Raw genomic sequence first — 25,934 nt, forward strand, 5'->3', positions numbered from 1 at the left:
TCTGTTGCAGTGTGCCAAAGCATAGACATAAGAAATAGCGTGAGTCAATTTTCAAAGCTGGAAGGATGTCGAGTGGTGGAGGGCTTCGTACACATATTTTTGATCGACAAAGCGAACGAGACGTCCTACGCCAATCTCAGCTTTCCCGATCTGGTTGAGATCACGGGATATCTCGTTTTCTACAGGTACTCTCTCTCCGCAAAGGTACCTTACTCTCTGTTCTTCAGAATCTTATTCACGAAATCACATCTGTTTCACACATTTCCCATCGCGAATATCTTCGAGATAGATTGTAGATTGTACTCTCTCTTCTCTGTGAAGGATCGTTTTTCCTTGTAAGTCACGTTGGCAGGTAACTCGGTCATACTTTTTTAAGATATCTCACATCCTCATTTGTTCGCTCGCCTGATTCCAGAGTAGCCGAACTGAAAAGCCTCGGACGACTGTTTCCAAACTTGGCGGTCATTCGCGGTCATTCTCTATTCGTCAATTACGCCCTCGTGGCGTTCGAGATGATGGCGCTCCAGGAAATCGACCTCTACTCGCTCACCAACGTACTACGCGGATCCGTGCGATTTGAGAAAAATCCGCTTCTCTGCTACGTCGACACACTCGACTGGGACATCATTGCCGAGGCCGGTAAGGGGGAGCACGTCATATCGGTAAGAACATTTTTGATAATTTTTCTTTAATTGTTTGAAACAAAGCCACGACGCATTTATTACTTGTAGCGTTTCAATTCGGATGAGTTTATTTATTCAAGGCTCTCAAAGCGTCAGCTTCTTCCGGCACTTTACTCTCGTACCTGTGTTAAACCGGTAGAACCAATTTGACAGAATCGAATTAATACGCTCTGGCGCCTTTCAGCTTTGTTCTTATATATTATTTACGAGAAATAAATGATCGTAGCGAGCGTTACACTGGCTTAATAACGTGTTGTGTTATGTATGATAGCTTATTAACAAGCGCGTCATCCGGTTTTTCCCAAACGACAACCGGGCGTAGGCTATCGCGTACTTTTCTTTCTGCCTCACACAACATATTCCGTCAATGAGAGCGCGCCGCCGCTGCTGGGCGCGCGATATTCGTCACGCTTGGCAGCGCGGTGCGACACGGTGTCCGACGGATCTTTCTTGCTACTGAATTATTAAGACACAAGAACTTCAACACAGAAACACCGTGAAAAAATTGCATCATTTACTGTTTTTTTTTTTTTTTTTTTTTGCAAACAACAAAACGCGCGTCCACCTGCCGCCGTGAGGAATGCGCGAAAAATCATCGAACGACGCGCGTGTCATAAAACGATTCTTGCAAACTAATGGCGAATTACATAAAATCGTGCTTGCGATAGCTCCGTTTTCAAAACTGAGCCGAGTTTCGGAATCGAAGCGGACTGCGTTATATTTCGAAGAAAAGAGAATGTCCAGGTGTAGCTTGTTTTTGTTTCTTTTGGAACTGAGCTATAATTTTGTCGGTCACTCGGAATGAACGACAAGAGAGAAAGATTCTTTTGCAAAAGAAATGGGTCGTGAACTCTCAAGAAGGATAAAAGCGTTAACTTTCAAAGGGAAAAAAGTATCAACTTTAAAAAAAAAAAAAGAAAAAAAGAAAAATAAACTTGTGACGAACGATAAGAAAGAAAGATTCTTTCACAAAAGAAAAGCAGCGGTGACTCTTAAGAAGGACAAGCCATAAAAGTGTCAACTTTTGAAGAAAAAAAAAGTACCAACTTTTTAAAATTAATAAAAAATATAAAAGCTATAAAAGTGTCACCTCATTTTGTCCATCATTTTGTTTTTATAAAAAAAAGTGAAGAGAAGCGTGGAGAAGCAGGTTCAGACAGTAAAACGCGTCACCTTAACGTGTTTATTCAAGTTTTTTGCACTCAGTCAAGTGCTTTTTTTTATGCGTGCAGAATAGGTCGATGATAAACAACAACAATGTAACTAAGCAATTTTAATATTCTTTATACGCAAAGAATAGATCGATAAAAATTAGCGACAATGTAAGCGTTCTCGATCTCTTTGATGTGTGCATACGTTGACACACGTGTCAATTTATTGGCTTATTCATTACTTTGGGTTTTTGTAGGGGCAATAAAGAGACGTCAAGAAGCAGACAAAATGTTAAAAAGAGCCACCGAAACGTATTTAAATTTTGCAATCAATTATATGGAGCTATTAATCGTTTTACGGAGACTAAAAAAATACAAAGGTCGATAATAATTGGCGACAGTGTAACTAAGCGTTTCTCGGTCTTTGACGTGTGATAAAATAAAAAAAAAATAAATAAATAAATAAACAAACTAAAGTATAAAATATACGTTTTGACAGTAACATATGAAACATACTCTTTGACGGTACAAATGATATTAATAAATCTGTGGTAATAAAGTGTCTTCCAGAGCGACACTGCTGCGTGTTTAAGCGCAAACGTTTTCAATTATATTTGTTTCGGAAAACTTTGCATCTTCCGATTTATTTTCCACACGAGCGCAGCATTGAAATGTTCCGTGAAAAGCTTATTGTTGAGAGAAACGACGAACACGAATTATCGAATACGAGCTTTTCGCAACGTGTTTTTTTGACCTTCGTATCGACAATTCGTAGCCGATGACGTAATTCCGACGTTGTTTTTTTCTCCTTACACGTATAATTTCGTATACAATAGAGAATTCCATATGTTTCGGTGGAAGCGCGCTTGTACGCGTACGTGTGTGTTTTCCTCCTCATTTCTTCCTTTTGTTTCGTTCGCATCGATAAGATATGCAAAACGAATTAGAAATGGTAATTGTTTTTTTTTGTGGCGCGTAATAGAGGTTTCTTTGTGTCACGATTAAATGGGACAATTATTTTTAGCTCTCGGTGATTGGAAGTTTAAGAGTTTTCAGAGGTTGCAAATTTCCATGGCGCCGGAATGGTTGTTAAAACTAAATTTCGCGGAAAATTCACATGGGAAATTTACGTGTGAGAACGCGCAAATGTAGTTTGTATCACGCACATTCGCGCTTTTCATTTACAGAATAACAAAATGCTGAACGCCTGTCCGCATTGCAATAAAAGTTGTCCGACGCGGCAAACAAAACCGGATGAGAATCTGTGCTGGAATCGACATCACTGCCAACGAAGTAAGTTGTTGTATATTATACTACGACTAATCGATTTCATTCGCGATTGCTCTTTGTGAAATATCGAATCAACACGTATATATAAAATGCCATGTAAAATGTGTGTTGTCACGGTACATGTTGTACCATGACAAATATCACCGTGAAATAAAACGTAGCGATGCGTTAAATTTTCTCGGAACTCTCTGGATTTTAATTCCATTGAAATGTTCGATTCAACACGCGTCGCGGATTTTATAATCCGCGTGTAATTGATGATTTTTAACAAACGATATGTCCAACGAACAACGTACGCACGACGAAAGAGAGAGAGAGAGAGAGAGAGACATGTCGTAAAAAATTGGTATTTTTTTCGCAAAGCGTTTGATTCAAACGCGTGAGACAAGCGTGCAGATTCTTGTCATGAGAGGGGAAACGGTTTGTTTTGTTAGGATGCGACCCGAAGTGCGGAGATAGAGCCTGTGACGACAATGGAAAGTGTTGTCATCCATTTTGTCTGGGTGGATGCACAGGCCCGACTGCCAGCAACTGCATCGTGTGCAGGTACGTGATAATCAACGGTACAGAATGCACGGATGGTTGTCCGAACGGAACTTACGAGTTCATGAATCGGCGCTGCATCTCGGAGAAGGAATGCCGCGAGATGATAAAACCACCCGAGGCGCCGGCCTCCGTCAACTTTAGACCGTACAAACCGTTTCACGGCAAGTGCGTGATTGAATGCCCGTCCGGTTACATGGAGAGCGTAAACGACGATGGGAAAAAATCCTGTAAAAAGTGCGACGGCCTTTGTTTGAAGGAGTGTAACAGCGCGCACGTGGACAGCATCGCCTCGGCGCAAAAGCTGCGCGGGTGCACGCATATCAAGGGTAGCCTGGAGATACAGATACGAGGTGGGAAGAGCAGCGTGAAGGAACTCGAGGAGAACTTGAGCATGATCGAAGTGATAGACGGCTATCTGAAGATCGTTCGCAGCTTTCCGCTGATATCCCTCAACTTTCTCAAGAATCTACGCCTGATACGCGGACAGGAACTCGAGAACGGCAAGTACAGTCTAGCCGTGTTCGATAATCAGAATCTTCAGGAGCTCTGGGACTGGAACACCCACCCAAATTTGACCATTTTGGCCGTGAATAGCTCCGCCAAGCTCTTCTTTCACTTCAATCCGAAATTGTGTTTGTACAAGATCGAAGCTTTGCGGGAGAAGACCAAGTTGGAGGAGTTCGACGATCACGATGTGGCGCTTAGCAGCAACGGAGACAAAGTAGCATGTAACGTTACCGAGTTGAAGACCAGAGTCACCAAGAAAACATCTAAGGGAGCTATTATCGAGTGGGAATCTTTTGTGCATCACGACACCAGATTCCTTCTGGGTTACGTGGTTTATTTCATTGAAGCGCCTTATCAAAATGTTACGATGTACGATGGTCGTGACGCGTGCGGTGGGGATGGCTGGCGAGTAGAGGACGTCTCCGCGGAAACCGTTACGGAGGAGAACGCCAACAATAATAGCAACACGGATCGTAGCTACTACAATAGCCACATACTGACCCAGCTGAAGCCCTACACTCAGTACGCGTACTACGTCAAGACTTACACCATTGCGACGGAGCGGTCGGGCGCGCAAAGCGAAGTCAAGTATTTCACGACACTGCCGGACGCGCCTAGCTCACCCAGGGCATTATCAACCTGGAGCAATTCCAGCAGCGAGCTGGTTATGTCTTGGTTTCCACCGTTGGAAAAAAATGGGAATCTGACGCATTATCGAATCGTCGGTCGTTGGGAGCCCGACGATCAAAGTTTCATCGAGCAGAGAAACTACTGCGACGAACGTAAGTTGTTTTATTCTTTTTTTTGTTTTTTACATAGCGAGACGCGGTTGAATAGAGAAGACAAGATTCTAATATGTTTCAAATGTATCGTAAAGTTATCACGATTGTTTTGATTTGTCAGCTATGCTGTTGCCCGAGAAGAAACCAATGTCCGTCATAGCGGAAGAAGAGAGAAAACGCGCCGAAGAAGAGAAGGAATTAGTAAAATTACCCGATACTGAGACTATGTCGTGCACATGTACGGGCCGAGAATCACCGGATCAGTCAATGCGCGAGAAAGAAGTTTCCAGTTCGATCGCTTTCGAGAACGCGTTGCACAACCAGGTCTACATAAAACGAATAAATGCGCGTAGAAGGCGCGACACTAGTGACATGTTATTCGAGACTAATCTAGCTAAGAAAGATTTCAGCTCCGATCAGGTGAGAAACAATATACTTTAGGATTCGTTTCTCTTAAGACTTGCGTATTATCTTACATAAGTCAACATATGTAAGAGAAGAAAAGAAATAACGAATTGTAAAAAATATATATTTAGAGGAATAACTAATGTAGTCCGCGTAACTTGATTCTGGCTCTGCACTTAGTTACGTACACAACTTACTATACTGTTGTTTAAAATTCATTATGATTCTTGATATTACGTTTTTTAGGACAAGGAAAATATTAACGACAAAATAGTGAACGACACGTACATACAGTTCGAACGATTAATACCGAGTACAAACCTTACTTACGTCATGAGAAATCTCCGACACTTCGCCGCTTATAATATCGAGGTTCAAGCTTGCAGAGAACGGGTTGCTAATGAGACGACGAAGAATTGCTCGACAAAGAGCATGAAAACTTATCGCACGCTAGCGATGGAAAGTGCAGATAATATTCCACCGAATACCTTCAAGCTAAGTATTTCTGACAAGAATAACAGTCTCACTACGATCACTCTGTACTGGGACGAGCCACCTCAACCCAACGGTCTAATTGTCACGTATCAGATCGAGTACAAAAGAGTAGACATAAAAAATGTAAGTAACACGTTATATTCAAATATTAACTAAGCAAAAGCATTACAAAAGCACGCAACTATTCTACAAATTTCTAATCACAAAAATAGAATTAGATTAAAAAATAGTCTTAGAGACATTTTTTCTAAAGATTCTCTCGAAAAAAGAAATGGAATTTTAATTTCAAAAGCATTCTTAGTGTCTTACTGTTTAATGCATTTTACATCTAAAAATATGTTTCTTCTTATCTGTGCAGATAAAAGCAACGGTGTGCATTACAAGACGCGATTTTATCAACTTGGGTAACTTGTATATCTTGAAAGATCTTCCCGCCGGGAATTATTCTGTAAAAGTCCGAGCTATGAGCTTAGCCGGATACGGCGCTTACACCGAGATAAAATATTTTTATATAGACGAATACAACACGCTTAGCACATCTTGGATCTTGTTCTTGGTGATATTGAGCGGTGTTTTAATTTTCATTGTCTTGGGCATATATATATTCAAAAAACGAGCAATGCGAAATGTGTCCAGCACGAGGCTCATCGCGACGGTAAATCCGGAATATGTGAGCACGAGTTACGTGCCGGACGAGTGGGAAGTACCCAGAAAGAACATTCAATTGTTACGAGAATTAGGGAACGGTTCTTTCGGCATGGTGTACGAAGGAGTGGCCAAGGATGTCGTAAAAGGCAAGCCGGAAGTACGATGCGCCGTGAAAACAGTAAACGAAACTGCAACCGACCGTGAACGAATAGAATTTCTTAACGAAGCGTCCGTCATGAAGTAAGAAAATTTAATTGCTTCCTCTATAAAAAGGCATTTGTATTCCAAATTATTATTCTATTTGCAAATTTTGACTTTTGATATATTCTTTGTGTTCGAAGGGCTTTTAATACTCATCATGTAGTGAGACTACTTGGTGTGGTGTCGCAAGGTCAACCCACATTAGTAGTTATGGAATTAATGGTGAACGGCGATCTAAAGACATATTTGAGAAGCCACCGACCGGACGTGTGCGAGAACTCGAAACAACCTCCTACTTTGAGAGATATCATACAAATGTCAGTCGAAATTGCGGACGGCATGTCTTATCTCGCGGCAAAGAAATTTGTTCATCGAGATTTGGCCGCTCGCAATTGTATGGTGGCTGAAGATCTTACCGTGAAGATCGGAGACTTTGGCATGACGAGGGACGTGTATGAAACTGATTATTACAGAAAAGGATCTAAGGGACTTTTACCTGTCAGATGGATGGCACCGGAGAGCTTGAAAGACGGTGTGTTCACCACTTTTTCTGACGTTTGGAGCTACGGAGTTGTTCTATGGGAAATGGTAACATTAGCTTCGCAGCCGTATCAAGGCTTGTCAAACGATCAGGTGAATACAAATCTGCGTTTAGTGTGATTATTATTTATTTTTATCCAAGTATCAGATAACGTATGTTTTCATAGGTGTTGCGTTACGTAATTGACGGAGGAGTCATGGAACGACCAGAAAATTGTCCCGACTCGTTATACAGTTTAATGAGACGCACTTGGAATCATAGAAGTTCAAGAAGACCTACATTTTTAGACATTGAGAAGGAGTTGTTGCAAGAAGTTAACATAGAAGGCTTTGAGAACGTTAGCTTTTATCACAGCGTGGAAGGAATCGAAGCCCGAAATCAAAATAATTCTCATTCACCGCAAAATGACCAGTAAGAATATAAAATTCTAACACAATAAATTTTTTTTTTAGTAAAACAATATGATTCTTTTGTATATATGTGTATATATGTGTATACCATGTCAGTTTTACTTCAAACCAGTTTACTTGAGCGTATTTTTGGAAAATATTTACCTAAATTTTAATTTCAACAGAGATTTAGAAATGGTTACTCTACAAGACTTGCGGGAGGAAGATATCGAGGGGGAAGAAAGCTCGCCGTTACGTCAGGACTTCGGTGATTTTGCAAGTTATGACCCTCGCAGTATTAAAAATAACTTAAGTCCGCACTACGGAGCAAATTCGTATGGTGAAACTTCTAAAGCTACTTCCAATTTCCATGACATAAATTCTGCAACGGTACCTAAAGCTGGCTTCGATGAGTTCGGTGGGATCTCTGGGGATTCGTTCGTATCCAATAAAGATACGTTGAACTCACCTTTCGTAGAAGGCTGTCTTAAATCAGTTAGGAGCTCGCCTTTTATTTATAAGAAAAACACATCTCGCAACAACGTAAGTCAAGCTTCTCTGGGCAAATCTGTGAGCCCGCAAAGTTTAGCTAAACAAAATTTTCTTGATAGTCCAAATCCGTCTAAGTCTCTGGACGAACATGATTATGAAAACAGAAGTCCCGAGATCATGTCGGGTATCGATAAAAATGAGATTGCTCCATTGCGTTCTATCACTCGAGGATTTTCGTCTGTGGACACTGTAGATATTGAGATTAATGGTGACAAAAAGGAAAACAATCACACGAACGATTACGTAAACAAACCCGAGATATTGAACAACGGTTATATTAACAGCACGACAACGTAGCTTCAGTGATTCTCTCATCTGATTATCAGGAGATTCAATGCAAGATAAATTATATATATATATATTTATACATATATATATATATGACGAAATTATATCTGCGATGTAAATCGCGAGTGATCGTATTCTACAAATAAAAAGGCAGTGTCTGTGCCAAATTTGTGAACACACTGGGTTATAATTCAGGAAGGATCACACATCAAGCAGTGTTTTACACTAAAACTGGATGTTAGTGTTTTAGACTAACACATGTTATACTCGTAAGTCTATATTTTAAACGTCTAGACGTAAAATAAAAATAACTAAGAGTACCAGGTCCTAAGAAACAAGTGGTGTTTCCTTATACGGGTGTTACCATGTCTTAATAATTCCGTCTCTCTAAATGTAATTAATATCGCTACGAGTGTACAGCTAACTGTATAATTGTTGTGCTGCAATGCATGCGTTTGGAACAAGGAGAGCAGCGAATATATTTATATCAGATACTGTCTTTTTAAAGTTATCGCTGTAATATATACATTATATACGGAGAATTTAGGCTTAACACTAATGATCATTATCGTGGAATTGTGAACAACCGCAGATTTAAACCAAACACACATCTCTTCTTGAAATAGGTCTATACGTTGTGGAAAAAACATGTTAACATTCATCGTCGTTACATGATATTTGATGCTGATAAAACAAAGAGTGATATAGCCCTTCTCCTCATTAATCTATTCAGATGTAAGAATATATCAAAGAGTTAAGCAGATTGATTATTTATAATATCATAGAGATTTTTTTTTTTCTGTTTAATCTTCAGTCGTAAGGTTATGCTAGTTTCGGATGTAAGTAATATATATTTGTATAGCATCGATTATTTTTCTTTTCCTGAGTTTATTGATATAACTATGGGTAAACCAAAGTGGCAATTAGGTTGACTACCGCGTTGGTACGATATTTTGTTCACAGCAAAGAGACCACATTTTATAACTTTTGTGAATTATGCCTAGTCGCCACTTTGCACGATTTTAGACTTTGTGTGTGAACTCGTGAACTCATTATACATATATATATATACACATATATATATACACGTATAGTAACATAAGTTATAAATATATTTGTTGGAAGATTATATATATATAATATATGTAGAAGGTGATTCAGAATATTGACTTATAGAAAAAAAAACAAATACATAAAACCGCGCGTTTCTCTAATTTATACAAATTTCTATTTATGTTTTCTACGTTGTTTTAGTGATTTTGACTCTAGTATATCAGTTCATCTAGGAGTTCTGAATCCCCAATTTATTGATATATGGTAGGAGAATTAGAGAGTAAGGATCTTTTCGACGTTGAAATTCTTTAGTAGTGAGTAGTTTAGCGCGTTTTTGACATCATTCTCGAATGATTCGTCTCTAGTGATTATTATTTTAATATTTTTAATCGCGATTATGGCAAAATCTTACATGAAAATAATTAATGTGTGTTTGACTCTCTTTATAACATATGATAACAATATTATAATTTTAATATTTTTAAACTAATCAAATATTCTGCGCTGAAACTTTTTAATGTTATTTTGAACGACACCCTACTCTCGTTTCTCATTCTGTATATCTAGGCGATCTAGTGAATATACATATATATAAAAAGCTATCAAAAGCAAAAACAAAAAAAACAAAAAAAAAAAAAAAAACAAAGCTTGCACTGTGCATTGGAAAAGTTTTTAGAACTGAGAGCAAATTAACAAATTACGAGAACACATTGTAAGGAAACTTAATATTTTCATTCACGTGGACATAAAGCTCATCGAATGCACTTACATATTTTATTAACCTGATTGAAACAAGCAATAATTGCCACTTTTTCAAAGTTAATTTATTACATTTGCTTCGGTTCTTAAACTTTTTTGAGATAAACTGTCCATATGTGACAGAATGTGCTTCTATGCACGTGATAGTACTAATATTTCGTGGAGCTGATACACGAAATGTTTCTTCTCTCTCTTTTTCTCTCTAACATCTCCCGCAACAAGGCATACTCCGCAACAATACAATACGTTTTTTTGATTAAAAGTTAACACACACATACACCATAAAGATTTATCGTGCAATTTACAGTCACTCAACAGAGTTTACAGTCTCCACATCGTGCAATAGTATCGTTGGCGTCTATGCTCCATAAAGTAACCGCAACAACTTCACCGGTGGTGCTTTGTTGACACAAACTATCGTCCTTAATCCATCAGTCATCAAGTCAGTCGTTTCTGTGTCGCTCCACGAAATAAACCATGAAATTCAGAGGCATGCGCCATGCTTTTGAGAGTAGAGACGAGAGAACGTTAGACTGTCCTAAAGCCCAGTGAGAAGCAAGATTGTTGGCGAACAAAAAAAAAAAAAAAAAAAAAAAACAGGTGTAATTATTATTGCAATTTGCAAGATAAACAATATCGGACGAATCCCGACGAAACGAGTTATGGAAATGGTTATTATATATCAGTAACCGCAACGCAATGCAGTCGAGTCTAGACATAACGAGCCTCTAACACAAGACTGATTAGCTAATCCCGTTGTACATCCGTAATCTCTCAGTAAGTTAAAAATACAAGACAAAATGGTAGAAGTTCCACATCGTTTCATATTAGTAGTTACATCTCTTTCTTCGGTTGGTTTATTTCTTTCTTTTATTTTGTTTTCTTTTTCCGCCACCGTTTGAATTATTGTTTAAGTCCGTTCAGAGATTTATTACTAGCATTTGTTTCGTTCCTACAACATCGCTCGCAAAATTGTCACTTTGCTTCGATGTTATTTAGCAGAACAAATGTGTAAAACAATACATAGGGGTCCGAAATAATTGTATTATTTATCAGAACGATTTGTTAACACAATTCAGAAGAATATTCGTTTTTTCTTTATTGAAAAAAAATTGCTCATGGAAAAAAATCGTTTTTTTTTTTTTTGTGCTTGATGCAATGATATTCTCAAATTAGATTTTTGCTGAACAAAACTAAATCTTTATTCGTTCATATCGTGTTATCTTTTGAACGATTAAAACTTTTAAATTAATTTTTTACTATATAAATACATTTCGCGCAAATTAGTCTGGTAATTGCTGAAAACTCAACTTTTTGTCAAAGCGTTTTTCATTTAAAAAATAATAATAATAATAACAATAACGGATTAGTCTCAGGATACCCTATATATCAACGATTAAAGTACCAGTGACCTAATAAGCAAGTACCTAAATCTACGTATGTAACACACATTTTGTATATATTATACTTTGGATATAAATTGTGAGATACAGTAAATTGTACAGGCAAGTAAGGGGGAAGAATGCGGGTAAAAAAAAAAAAAAAAATACAAAAAGCCAGTCAGATCTTATAGAAAATGTAGAATAATATCATCCTGTTGTTAATTTAGAGTATTTATATTATTTCATTTCTTTTTTTTTTTCTATATTTTATAATATAGACTCCGGACTATAATGATCACGCAATTGTTTCCTGGTTTTCTTTTCGAAAGAATCTGTTCACTATCATAATACGTGCCAAGTTATTAAGCGATTGCAGACATTTATCGCTTGCGCGCAATAAATGTTCTTCACCTTTATATTTGATCGATCACTGTAGTCTCTCTGTGTGTGTGTTGTGTGTCGAGCACACATAGAATTTGTAATCATTTGAAGTTTCGACCAAATGATCGAATCAGCGATCGTGTACTTATATAGTCTCGGACCACGATGAAGCTTTTGTTTTGTAGCTCATGATTTTATTTAGCGTACAAAGAATAATTTCTTCCGTTTGGGTTAAATCTTTATTGTTTTTTTTGTTTTTTTTTTGTTTTTTTTTTTTTTTTNTTTTTTTTTGTTTTTTTTTTTTTTTTTGAAAGCGAAATTCTGTAGGAACGAAAGGCAGCGAAATCGAGGAATGGAAATTATGTAAATGGAATTTCTAAACAAAAAAAAAACAAATCAGCAGAGAGAAAAAAACATGATTAATGACAGACAAACCTCTTGGCCGTCCAGCCACGGCCAATGTTATCGTAAATAATAAGCCTCGCTCGTACTCTGAAGTATTTAGTGTAATAAACATTAAACAGTTACAACGCTTAGACTATATATACTGATGTACTGATGTAAGTACGAAATAAGTAATCCGTAGGTTAAAAACACGAAATGTTTCCTATATATGGACGCGCGAGTCTTCATATTATATATATATATATATATAACATATATATATATATGTATATAACATATATATATATATATATATATATATATATAAAATAAACGGCGCGCAATCGCTAAGAGAGAGTTTTAGGCCTCCATAGTTTAATTAATAGCTCTGTAATATACTAGAATAATCTGAAATGATTAAGGTAGCAGCGTTAATTCGTGTCTGGAAATTGCGTAACTATTAAAGTGTGCCTGTTGACAATGCGCGTGTCGATTGATATCGACTGATAAGTGTGTAACTTTCGAGATATATACATATATACGTACACACACATATATATATGTATCTATTTAAAAAAAAAACGTTCGTAAATTGTAAGGCAGAAATTTATAAGGATTGCAGGCCTCGCGCCTCTAGATCAATGTACATCTGTATCAATTGATAGAAAAACAAAAAAAAAGAAATCAGATCGAGGAATTTTATAACGGGCATAACGGAGAAAGCGTTCCGTTTTCCTTACCACGTGTGTGAAACAGTTTCAGCTAAATCTTGTTGCCTTGTGTTCCGCGAACAAATAGTATCCTCTTCCGCTGACTTTCTTTCTAGACTGAACTGTTCGTGCTCATTAAACGTCATTTGAAGCGTTTAACTTAAGATCGTTCCACATCTCAAGTCCGCTATATAAAATTTATTTTTGTATTTATTCTGCAAACGTGAGGCAGACAATTTTTTTTAAGACAACTCGCGCGAGAAGCTATTGGAAATTAGTCGATATTTTATAATGCACGTTTTTGTTTTTTGACAAATATACATCAGCATTGCGACGATTTAATCATTCTTTTCGTCTTCTCTTTGTCTTTGCAATCGACATTACACGCTCTCCCTCCGTATTTCGAGACTTCTGTTGTAGCAATAATTCACGCGCAAAATATCGGAAAGATATTGATTTTTTATCGAGAGATGTATATTAGACTTTGCGACCCGATATCATTGTTAAACGATTCTTCTTTTTCTTTTGTTACGCACGAGCGCTTTGTCGTCTTACATCCGGAAAAATCCACCGTGGTGAATCAATTGTCGTGACTTCCAAGTGTTTCTAGATATTTCAGTTTTTGTTATTCAAGTTCTCTGCTTGCAAGCGCGCAGTTCCTATATAAATTATTTTTGTATCTTCACGAGAGATCTCTGAGACGTCGTTGTATTACAACCTTGTATCATTACATTTTACCGCATTATGCAAACACTGTGTGCTTTTTTTTTTATTGACTATGTACATTCAGTCTATATTTAGTAATATTTTTTAAAATATTTTTGTCAGAAAGAAGTTACTCGATTACACACATAACTCTGCTCAATATTAGATTGCTCAAGTTCTGTACTGATCTATCATTAAAAATAGCACTGTGTAAAAACCGTGTAACTGCAAGCTGAAAGAAAAAAAAAATACGGCGCTACGTAAATGTGTACATTGCGTGCATATGAATATACAACAATCAGAGTCCTCTCCACATTGCAACTATCTCTGAATTAATGAGAAATATTCCATATATATATGTAAGATCTCACTTTTTGTATAAAACAGTCTTTAGATAAAAATTTAGATGATTGAAGTTTTATATATTTTTTTACAAACACACAGTAAAAACATTTTGTTACCTTTTGTGTGTTGACGCGAACGCATATTACTCTCTTTTTTCGCAATGTTATTGAACAATATTTGTTAAACTTTGGTTTTGACTTTTTTTGTTTTTTTCTTAGAACTTATGATTGTCTGCTTCCAAGAATTGTCATTGTCGCTCATTAAATTTCTTATGTGCGATCGTGTAGTAATATTTCTCTCTCTCTCTGTATATGCCCAGATCGTGCCAGAACGCAAGAGATTCTCTTAATACCGACTATTTTACAAAAATAAAATTGAAAAAAAAAAACACATTTTCATACATATTAAAACACATATTTATATATTATAAAAACAAATATTTTGATAAACAAGAACAAATGTTTCCATCTCTTTTTATTTCGATATAAGAGGAAGGTTGTAATCTGTAAATAATGACACGAGCAATTTTACTCTGTTATTTGTGCGAATGGAAATAAAAGTAATGTACTTTGAAATTTATTTACGTCGGTGATTTTATTTTTTTCTGCAGTGATCAAGAAGATGTATATACATATATTTTCCTTGTATTTAGAAGTTCATCAGAAAGATCATATAATTATTCATTATTCATTATATAAAAGTGCGCAACATGGATTTTTAATTGTTCTTATTGTACAAATCATCGATGCCGATTTTTTATCGCAGTGTATGGCAGTTGGTGAATTTGTTGCAAATTGTGTGTCTTTTTTTTAATAGCTGTCACTTGCAGAACACGTGTTCATTCAAAGAAATGAACACGCCTGTTATTCGGCGTTTTTACGGCAATGTCACAATAATAAAGGGGTATATTGCCGGAGACACATTTAATTATTACACAAAAATTTAAAAAAAAATTTGTAAACGCATAAAGAAACGTTTTTTTGTTTAGATGACAATTCTCTTGCTGCCTTACTCGCCGGAAAATAAATAAAATAAAAAAAAAAAAAACAAAGTGTTACATTTCAACGCAACGAATGCTCAAACGATTCATTTCGCAAACTGTAACAGAAGTGGAGCTATCGCTCGTCAATTTACGATCAGCTGTGATACAGATGTGCAAAGAGGATACACCGTAGGATTGAAACACCGTTTCCGTTTTTTTCCGCTACACACGCTTCTCGGCGACGTTTCTTTTTTCTTTTTCTGTGCAACACCGATTTAGTTCTCTCCGAACGTTTGTAAATAGCGCTTCGGCTGATTTTTAACACTGATGGGGAATGCGTGTGGTATTTCTGCTATGAAGTGTTGTGAATGCGTTCGGCAAACGAGAAGTGTGTTTATATGATACATATGTCAAATAAAAAATCGATACATTGACGGGAAGCGAACGCGGAGTTTTCTCGACAATTGCTAAAATAAAAAAATTAAAAAAAAAAAAAAAAAAAAAAAGTACTCATTGTTTCCCTGTGCGAGAGTTTTACGGAAAAACCTTGGCGTCGAGAGAGCTCTCTGCGGATTCCGCAACCCCCGAGTCTCCCGTCGTATCAACGAGTAGATAGTTAGTCATTAGACGGATTTATCTGAACCGCAGAGCGTTTGCACGTTAATCGTCCGTGAAATGGCGAAGGAGGATACACCGGAATCAAAGATTAGCCTATAAAGTCCTCTCGTAAATATATCGTGCGTGAAGATACGAAAATAGAGAGAATGAGAGCTGTTCACGACCAAGTGGTGTGTACAATCCGTGTTTTTTAGCTGATAAAATTACCAGATGAAGAAGATTAATTGATCTATATGTATATATATATAATATATATTTATAGTTAAAATATTATTTAATATAAACCCCCGAGAGAGATACACGCGCGTAAAGAGACATACACACACACACACACACATAGATAGATCGATTCTTAACACGCGGTGTCTTCGAAATGTACGAGGGGGGAGGATTCTCTCAGCTCTGCATTCCAGGACGACTCGTATATATATATATATATGTATCATCTCCAACTTCGAAGAACGCATTTGACTAATTTTTTGCGCGCACCATTGTTAGAACGAACTATTTTCTTAGACATTTGTTTCTGAGTAATGCACACAAAATACACGTTAGTGTATTTTTGTTTCTTCTTCAGATAATTGTTTTGTTTTTCGAAAAACAAAAAGCAAACGCCACTGCCGTGATAAAATTAAAGAAGAGAAGCTTGCCGAGGAGAAAACTATAAGATACGAACAAACGATACGACGCGAAGAGTTCGCGCTTCGAGACACTCAATAAAATTACGGAATTGAAATCCTCGTCTAAATATAACAAGCGTCGTAAACACCTTTATTACTTGTTACTCGTGTGTGGTAACACCCTTGTCAAATCACTCGCGTTATTTTGTAAAGTTTCGCGCGCATTTGTGTTGTGTGTAACGAGCGCGCGCTTCTCGCGCGACAATAGCGTGGTAGTAGCAAAACCACGGTCGATGTTTTTTTATCAGCGGGACGGGCCTACGAAATGGGCGAAGAGGATAGTCAGTTGTTGTTTCATAGTTTGATTAAAAATCGAGAGTAATCTTAATTCCGCTTACTTAAATCGCGCGCGTGCGCGCATGCGTTGACAGCACGACGACTCTTCTGTTTTCTTACAAAGCGAGTTACCACGAATATCACACTCGTTCACACACACACACACACACACACAAGCATATATACAAAGATAGAGAATGATAAAAAGTGTAATAAGACAACGCATTTGCAAAGACGCGAGAATCGAAAAAAGAAAACGCACTTCAGTAACACAAAGTGAAAACAGAATATAACTGTCGAGACACACAGCCATCGCAGATTTACACAGAGATAGTCGTAGGTGTAATTTTTCATTTGTAATTTCTGCGACCGAGCAATTGCGCTACGTGCAAGGGTGATCGCGATCTTTTTTCATGTCTTTGCGAACTACTTCCCCTCTCACATCTCGTCTCCCCTCCCCGCCCACTACACCCCATCAAAGATACAATGACCCTTGCCTAGGCAATGCTTGACAAATTTATATAGGGATACATCCGATTGTCTCTCATTATAAAAAAAAAAAAAAGTGTATTTACTATTATAATTATACGATACGCGCTGTATAACGCAGAGGAAGAAACAAATTTTATTTACCAAATACCAGTTTTTTAATAAAAAAAACTTTTTGTGAAGAAAATTCACTTGTGTCGTCTATTATGTCCTCTTGCTCTCTCTGTCTCATATATTCAATATTATCCGTCGCACGTTACGTTGAGATGCTCGATTAACTTTCGGGGTCAACGCGCAGGGAAAACCGCTTAAATGTCAAGTAAACACTTGACGTGTGACGCGTCATTTTTCATTGTTCGGTGATCGAAATCCGCACGAGCACGTAACGCAACGCGCGACGAACGTTCTCGTTATACAACGGCTCGAAGAGTATGTACTAAAGATACTTGAAGGTACTTACACACACAACACGTCCCCGCGAGAACGTGAGGGAACAGAGATGTATCCAGGTGTAACATCCAGACAGATAGGGAGGATGTACGTAGACAAAAAGTTGTAATTTGTGTAGATTTAGAGAATGTCGCTGAAAGAATCTTCGAAAGTATCCGGCAAGCATGTCGCGACGAGAGGTAGCGAGATAAAACGGCAGGCGGCTGATGTTGCCGGACGACCGCTCGAGGAAACGTCGAGAGATATCAGGGAAGTATGTCACGGCGACAGGTAACACGCGCGGGAGGTGGCGCGAGAAGTGTCACGTAGCCCCACCTCACGCGGCCCGAACGAAACAGCCGCGAACAAAATGGCCAGGTCGAAGGGCGTGTGCTCAAGCGGGGCGCTCATTGGCCGGAGCGTTCGCGCGCGCTTATTTGCTGCCTCGAGTCGAGTTCTGCGCCGAGTCGAGGCGACTTCTTCTCGTTAACATGATCCCCGGATGTCTTCCAAGACCGAATGATGCGACGTGTCGCGTCCAGGTCACTGGTCTCTATAACACACTCGATAGGGGATAGGCATAAATAAGTGTGACGGGAAGTGCGGCCATTGAAGTAAGTCGACGTGCCAATACAAATATGACGAGAAAGTGTATATATTGTGATGAAAAAGCTGCTGGAAAAGAAAGGTCTTTTCACGCGTAAGTATTTAAGTTAAATATATAAAGTGATAGCGTAAATGCGTTATGTAAAATTATTAGATTATGTTTTTGCTTGTTTTGACAACTCCAAGTTCTTAATATTGTTTTAAAACATTATTTATTTTTTGTACTTAATTTTATAAAAAAAACTACGTAAAGTATTTTGAACAAAATAAACAATATACTGATGTTTTGCTGATAAGATTTTCAGTTGCCTATATTACTTTTTGAAATTGCCGCGTAAATTGGCATGTCAACTCGCTACAATGGGTCGTACTTCCGGTCTTCTATTCGTCACAAAAATTTTACATTGGGAAGCGACGTATTTCCTCTATCCAGTGTATTATAGAGATCAGTGGTCCAGGTCGGATCCATGCGCGCCTTTACGTGAAGTTGCGTAGATGTAACACAATGCCTCGATGTCCTAAACAACGAAAGGCGCAACTTCACGTGTAAAGGCGCGCGTGACGGACCCGACTGTACGATTTCCTACTTCGTATCGATTTGATTTTTGACAGTTCGCAGTATAAAATTTAACTAATTGATCGTCTCCATGTTAAGTTAATTATATTCACGCGACATATTCAAATCATTTTCTCTTCTGTAATGTATCGCAAGAGCTTTCTTGCCGCATTATGAAAAATCGATTGCTCGGTTACATTTGCATCTTCATCCTGTTCGAGGTAATAACGCAATCGCCGATTTACGCGAAAGTCATCAACGATACCTGCAGGTAATTAACCGCGACGTTTTGCAAGCCGCGCGGCGCACCTCTATTTTATGTATTTATGATAAATAATTACGATGCTGTATATGTAAGACATTCCTCGATATTCTGCGTAAAATGTATCGCGTATGAAATATTCTTCATTATATGTCGCTTGCGAAAATATACGCGTTTTCAGAGCGAAACGAGAGATAGCCGCGATATCGCAACCGAGAGATACCGCAAAAAAAACAGCAAAGCAACTGGAAGAAGTGAGTTTGAAACGCGAGAGAAACGACGATGCTCTTCTCGAGGATGGCGATGCACATTTGAACGAGAAACATAGGATTTCGAGAAGATTCGCCAATTCGGTGAACACCGATTCTAAGTCCAGCATCGAAAAATCCACCGATTACGAGGCTGCAGCCGGTTATCGTGTACGACGCTTGAACGAGGAATCAGATTACGCGGAAGAAGCGGAAGAGGAAACGAACAAAGAGGAGATAGGGAGACAAGATCAAAAGACGGCGAGCAATCTCGTGCGATTATCTCGCGACGTTAACGACAAGTACACCGATCAGGACGAACGATCGAGTCTGTACGACGACTACGAAGCGAAAGATGTCGCAAAGCGCGGCATCCTGGGCGGTCCGGAAGATTACGAAGAAGCTGAGGACGACTCGTCGAAAATAGAAGACGTGGCTGCGTTGCAGGAACAAGAACTCGCATCAAACGAAGCCGACAAGAGAGAGACGCGGAACGACGCGCGGGTGAAGAGAGATCAGACAGTTGCGGGATTGCTTGTTGACAAAAGCGATTCAACTCCGGACAACGCGCCAAAGTTGGACGAGTTGAAGATCGCGGAGGAAGATCCTACCTCGTCGCGCCGAGTTTCTCTCGTCGAGTCGACGAAAAGTTTCGACGGAGCTTCGGACGATATTAGCAGCAAGACAAAAGACTTTGAATCGAATGTGATTGAGAATCCAAGATCGAACGAAGCTTCTCTCGAGATTAAAGAGCCAACGGGTGTAATCGCTCCGTCGTCAGCGAACGACGACTTGAATGCGGAATACGAGAAACGTGTAGAAGACGAGATTCAACGGAAGATTGATTTCATCAAGGAAGAGATCCGACGTGACATCGAGGCGCAAGAGCGAATACGAGATATCGAGGCGAACAACGCGAAATTCGATGAGCTACGGAAACACGAAGACGAGGAGGAAGAACGGAATGTCGAGGGTGAACCGATTGAAAAGAGACAGATTGTAGCAAAGAGATCTGTACGAAAAGAAGACGTGAGAAAAAATAACGACAAGAGATCCGCAAAGGAACAGCGCAACAAGTTGCATCGATCCCGCGAAATCGACAAGTCGAATGCTTCGAACGAGAACAGAAGTGCGAACAGACAATCCGGACAGTTGCCCGCGAACAGACTTGTCAAAAAGAAGCGCGAGCGCGACAGGGAAATGTTTTTGCTGAACAACGAGCGCGAGTCAAGGAAGAGGCGCTCGAGAAGTTACACATCTGATCGAACAGGTGTCACACCGAAAAATGAATTATTCGCAGATCGAGATTTGAATTCTCGTCTCCACACAGATGATAAAGCGGTAAGATATCAAAAGAATCTAATTTAATTTTATAAAGCAATTTTCGCGAACTGTCACGTGTTCCTTTGCGATGACGAAAAATAAAATGCGTCGCGCAATTTTACGTCGATGATAATTCAAATAAACAAAATCGTTGCAGCTTCCAAACTCCGATCCGTCCGAGAACGAGAGAGAGGAGAATCGCGTCTCATCGGGGGACGAGACTTCCTTGGTATCTCTCACCGGTAGTTCGCAGGAATTGAGTCCGCGTTTAGCGAGAGAATACAAAGAGGCTTTCGGCGGATTGCAGAGCGAGTCCGGCGGCGCTCTGGCGAGATACAAGCGGGTCAAACGCGTGCTCAGCGATTCCGATGCAAAAATTTGAAGTTCTCGAGTAGTAAACTAAATAAAAATAGCACGTGTCTATTTTATATTCAGAATACGCAATTTTTTGGTGAAAAAAAAAGAAAAAAAAAATAATTTTCCACGTGGCGGAAAATGAAATTTCACGAAAGACGCGTTCCGCAACTGTAGCAGTAACAGAGAACTGAATAATAGGAATACATAAGCGTAGATTTACACGTGTAATAGAATATTATAGAGCGGAAGAGAGAGAGAGAGAGAGAGAGATCTATATATATAGGTATATGTATACGGCGCTTGCGCTTAGAAAGGATTATGTATACTTTATAAGGGAATAATATATATAAAACACTACGGTGTGTGGTGAATCACGAGACATTCAGAGATTGCGAGTCGATTTAATTGTAGCCTAAAATGAACGATATATAAATTCTTGACAAAAGTGAATAACTATGTGTTTTCTACCGCTAATTATATACTTATAAATCTGGGTTTTTTTTTTGTTTCTTTTTTCTTACGCCGGTCGTGTAGAGCGTCAAAAAGATATAAAACGAGTCGAATTGTTCTTTTTTTTTTCTCTCGGACGCTTCTCTCTTAACAATCTTAAAATATCGTTACAAGCTATTTAAAAAACACGATTTTTTTTCGCAAAGTAAATTGCACACGATCGTCAACGCATCGTTTGCAACGATGAGATGTACGCACGCGCTTCGGCAATATTTTTCATTATTATATAACTTTATTTTTGATAAATTTTTATAATTTTATTTAACAGAGACAGTAAAATTCGAAATCAATCAATTGATTTTCAAACCTCTCCGCACACAGTACACACTAGAGAAACATTATGTACAATGACTTGTCGATCGTCGGAAGGCGTTTCTTATTAATTATCACCATAGATCAGTTAGAAAACCCGGAGAACGCGGGCACTTGACGAACGTGCACAAGTCGACTGCGCGGAAAAAATCATGCGCTCGCGCCAGTGACAACAATTTGAAATATAACAGACAATTTTCCACAAGTCGCAGGTATTAACTTTTTGTTACATTTAATTGTATGAAGTGTGTTATTATGTATTATTATTATTATATATTTTTTTTGATTGTATAATTATAAGACATTACTGCATGATGCATTAACAAAACGACATTAAATAATCTATATTTGTATCTCTTTATTTTACAAAACGATCGTTATTGTTTTTTTTTTGTTTTTGTTAGTCTTTCTTTTACCTGTATGCAAATTTTCGATAATGTGACGTTCTCCGGGTTGCCTTTTAGCGCCAATCGAGATAAAGAGATAAAGAGAGAGAGAGGTACCTAGGCAAAGACACATACGCTTCGTAAACGTTCAAGATTTAATTAATAAAGTTTACGAGTAAACACGAAGAAGACACATAAAATCGTTAATTGTTCTGTTATTTTTGTTTGTTTTTTTTTGTGCGCTTACATTGTGGACATTGCCGGAAAAAAACGGCGACAATTGCGCCGCAAAGTACCGGCATTTGTGTCCCGTAATATCTCCGAAGTATACAATCCGCCCCTTGCTCTCGTTCCGTTAATCATTCTACTTTACAACAATATAAAACAGTTATTTACATCGACGGCTAGAAGGATTCGAAAAACGATGAGAAATAGTGTCGATAGGAAAAACTTGAATGTTAAAGAGATGTTTACTTGGCCGAGTGAGTGTGTGTGTGTATGTGTGTGTGTGTGTGTAGTATGCGTAGTGTGAATGAATACTTTTTATATCTGGATGCTGCTGCTTTTCTAGACGTTAGCGAAACTGAAAAAGAAGAGAATATGTTTTCAGAAAATACGAAACAAGATAATTGAGAGAAAATTATAAGTGTATTACGATCGCGTGCAAAATTTGTGTCAGATATTATTCTATTATCGCGCGAATCCATCTCGATATGCGTAATTAAAATTGCATGACGCGTTTCTCAAGATAATACTTTTCTCTGAAATGTAAATTTTCGTGATGGTCGTGATGGTCGTGATGGTTCGGTCTCGTGTGTGTGTGTATATATATATATATATATTGAAATATATACAATATACATATATATATATATTGCATACGCATATATATATATTGCTTCACTCGACTTGTTGCGGAAGTTGCGTAACGCGCATAACCGCTACGTACCAACGACTGATAGAGATGACCTAATCGCTGGATGTATACGCGTTTTAAGTGATCTTTGATATTTGCGCAACTTATGATATCACGCATCGCATAGAAAAAGCAAACAAATGTCAAAGGACGTATTTACCGGCGCACCGCGAGCGGATCGTGTAAATACATATATCGTGCGAAAAAAAAAACTCCGAGAATGCGAGATGCGCGCAAGACAGGTTGTGTGTACATTACAACCGATACAAGCGAGCCGCACACGTGGCAAATAACGTGACGGATTTGGCTTGGTATTTAGTGTTGTGTCGAAAGAGCTCTTTTCTTTTTTTATTTAAAAAAATCGATGTCTGAGAAATGGTGTTCACAATAATAATAATATAGTACAACAACGTAACGGTATTACATATATATATAGGTAATATATATAATTTTTATATATAATATTATTTATATATATAATAATAGATAAAGTTTTTTCTTTTTACCACAGTATGTGTGTTTGTGTTTGTGTGTGTGTGTGTAACATGGCTATATATATGTATACTATGTACAAATATTACAAACTTCTTTCATTTAAGCCCTCACGGATCGACGCAGTAGAGCGGCGCGCGATACAGATCGATCTGTCGCGAGACTAAGCAGCTAGTCGCTTCTTTCCATTCGGCTGCTTATCTCAGTTTCTTTAATTGCACGTTATACAGACTTAGGATTTTATCCATCGTAAGCCGGTCTCTCTCTTTTCCTCGATGCAATAAAGCAGAGGGAAAAAGAGAGAGAGAGAGAGAGAGAGAGAGAGAGAGAGAGAGAGAGAGAGAGAGANAGAGAGAGAGAGAGAGAGAGAGAGAGAGAGAGAGAGAGAGAGAGAGAGAAAGAGAAAGAGAGAGAGAGAGAGAAAGAGAAAGAGAGAAATGTGTGGGTAAGTGATAAAAAAAGAAGTTAGGAAAACTTTCCTAATAGGAGGACATAAAAGTTAAGATAAGGGATTCAGGATAAACAGAATGAGAGGAAGTATTTTAAAATTCATTTTGATTGAGACTTCAACTTGGTTACGTGCAGCACAGATAAACCAAAGAAGGAATACGAAGTTACGCAATTACAAGTGTTTTCGAAGATAGTTTTGCAATGTTGCGCGATGAATTATTATTATTATTATTATTGTTTTATCTTTCCGAAACTAGAAAATTTTAATTTGGTAAAAAAAACCCAATTTCGTTTTCTAATTTCGGAAAAATTTCGCTTCTGAAGACCTGCTTTCTAACTCATCCGAATTATAGAATGTGTTAAATGAGAGATGTGGTTTACACACGGTTGCGGAATTGTTACGTGTATTCTGTCTCCAAAAAAATTTCATCGCTAATTAAAATTCTTACACAAATGTAAGTAAGCTTTGCTAGTAATTTGTATATATACAATACTGAAACCCGTATACAAAATTTGCCAAAACAATCTTTGACGATAGATCGTCACTCCCTACGTATAATCCCGTAACTCCAAAACGCAAATTTTAGAGGAGAGCAGTTTAAAAGTTTGAAGCTTCATATAGTTTCTCTAGTTAAGGGATCTTTCGGTTTTAAATTTTTACCTTACTTATGAATATTTTTTTTGAATACTTGGTGACCACAAAGAACATGATTTTCTGAGTGTCACTATGCAATAAACTGAAAATCCCATATGTGACACTTATGTAATTATACGTAGGGAGTGACGAGATAACAATGACAATTGCAATCACATATCCTTGTTTGGTTTTTTAATATTAATGCAGGTTAATTTGATAGTTCGTCAGATAACAACCATCTCTTGAATCTATATTAGAGAATTATCTAACAATAAGATATGCAAATTATGCAAGTGTGCAGCGTTATCGAAAGACAGTGATCTATACTCCGCAACATGTCCGTTTAAGAATAATACAACGATAGAGGATTCTCTAATGTGTATAAATTTGTCCATTTTGTTTCTGTCGTAATCATAAAAAAGATCCCGTGCTTGTTGTTGTATTCAGTTTTTACGAGTCTTTCTCGATCTTCTTTTTTTTTTTAACGATTAAAATTACAATGATAAATTGACGATTTACGATCCTGATAACATTTAACTTGGTTTAGATCTTACGTTTAAACGATCATATACAATTACGTTTATATTACACAATTATGAGTTGACAGCACGATCTTACACTCTACGACGAATATCTACGCGCATTTGGCACCTCTTACATATACGCGGACGAGACGAGTTTTTTTTTTTGCAAGTAAAAGAGAGAGAGAGAGAGCAAACGGGAAGAGAATCTCATTTACTACGATAAACTTTTGAATATGTATCGATGACTCAACTCTTGGTCACATTAATCACATTTTTTAATATGCGAAGATTATTATTGATAAAATTCTCCTTTCATATTATTTTCCGTCTCATTGCGAGAAAAAAGTTCCCGTAGCCACGAAGTGAAACGCTAATTAAACGTTTAACAACGATACTGTAAAAAGGGACATTTTCATTACTATACTTCGTACTTACCGGAACTTCTTTATCCCCATCGATATTTGCATCTTGTTCACTCTCGTACAAGAGAGAGAACAATCCATATTTATAAGATATGAACATGACATTATTACAATAGCGAATTTACTATTTCCTTTAGATGTAATTCGAATCTCGACCTATTTTATGTAAAAGTGAAGAGAGATGTACATGTGTGCTGAAATACGCACCGCATCAGGCTACGCTATTCCGTGGATTATTCTGACACGTTGTGTTTTTGTTTGT

At 37.8% G+C, this 25,934-nt stretch overlaps 2 protein-coding genes across 2 annotated transcripts; both read left to right on the forward strand.

Annotated features, from left to right (window-relative positions):
- On the forward strand, positions 1-10,912 carry LOC109857706 (insulin-like receptor). Its single transcript, XM_020434296.1, has 10 exons — positions 1-185; positions 416-662; positions 3,022-3,127; positions 3,559-4,959; positions 5,081-5,379; positions 5,611-5,982; positions 6,218-6,747; positions 6,849-7,341; positions 7,416-7,660; positions 7,824-10,912. Exons 2-10 carry the CDS (start codon positions 513-515, stop codon positions 8,485-8,487), a joined length of 4,260 nt encoding a protein of 1,419 aa, XP_020289885.1. The 5' UTR covers positions 1-185; positions 416-512; the 3' UTR covers positions 8,488-10,912.
- Positions 10,913-18,849: 7,937 nt separating this feature from the next.
- On the forward strand, positions 18,850-23,359 carry LOC109857717 (intracellular protein transport protein USO1-like). The gene is made up of 3 exons (XM_020434319.1): positions 18,850-19,104; positions 19,277-20,684; positions 20,824-23,359. Exons 1-3 carry the CDS (start codon positions 19,007-19,009, stop codon positions 21,046-21,048), a joined length of 1,731 nt encoding a protein of 576 aa, XP_020289908.1. The 5' UTR covers positions 18,850-19,006; the 3' UTR covers positions 21,049-23,359.
- The last annotated feature ends 2,575 nt before the right edge of the window (positions 23,360-25,934 follow it).

This window comes from Pseudomyrmex gracilis, unplaced genomic scaffold (genome assembly GCF_002006095.1).
Source record: "Pseudomyrmex gracilis isolate BER0280 unplaced genomic scaffold, ASM200609v1 scaffold_169, whole genome shotgun sequence".
NCBI classification, from domain to species: Eukaryota; Metazoa; Arthropoda; class Insecta; order Hymenoptera; family Formicidae; genus Pseudomyrmex; species Pseudomyrmex gracilis.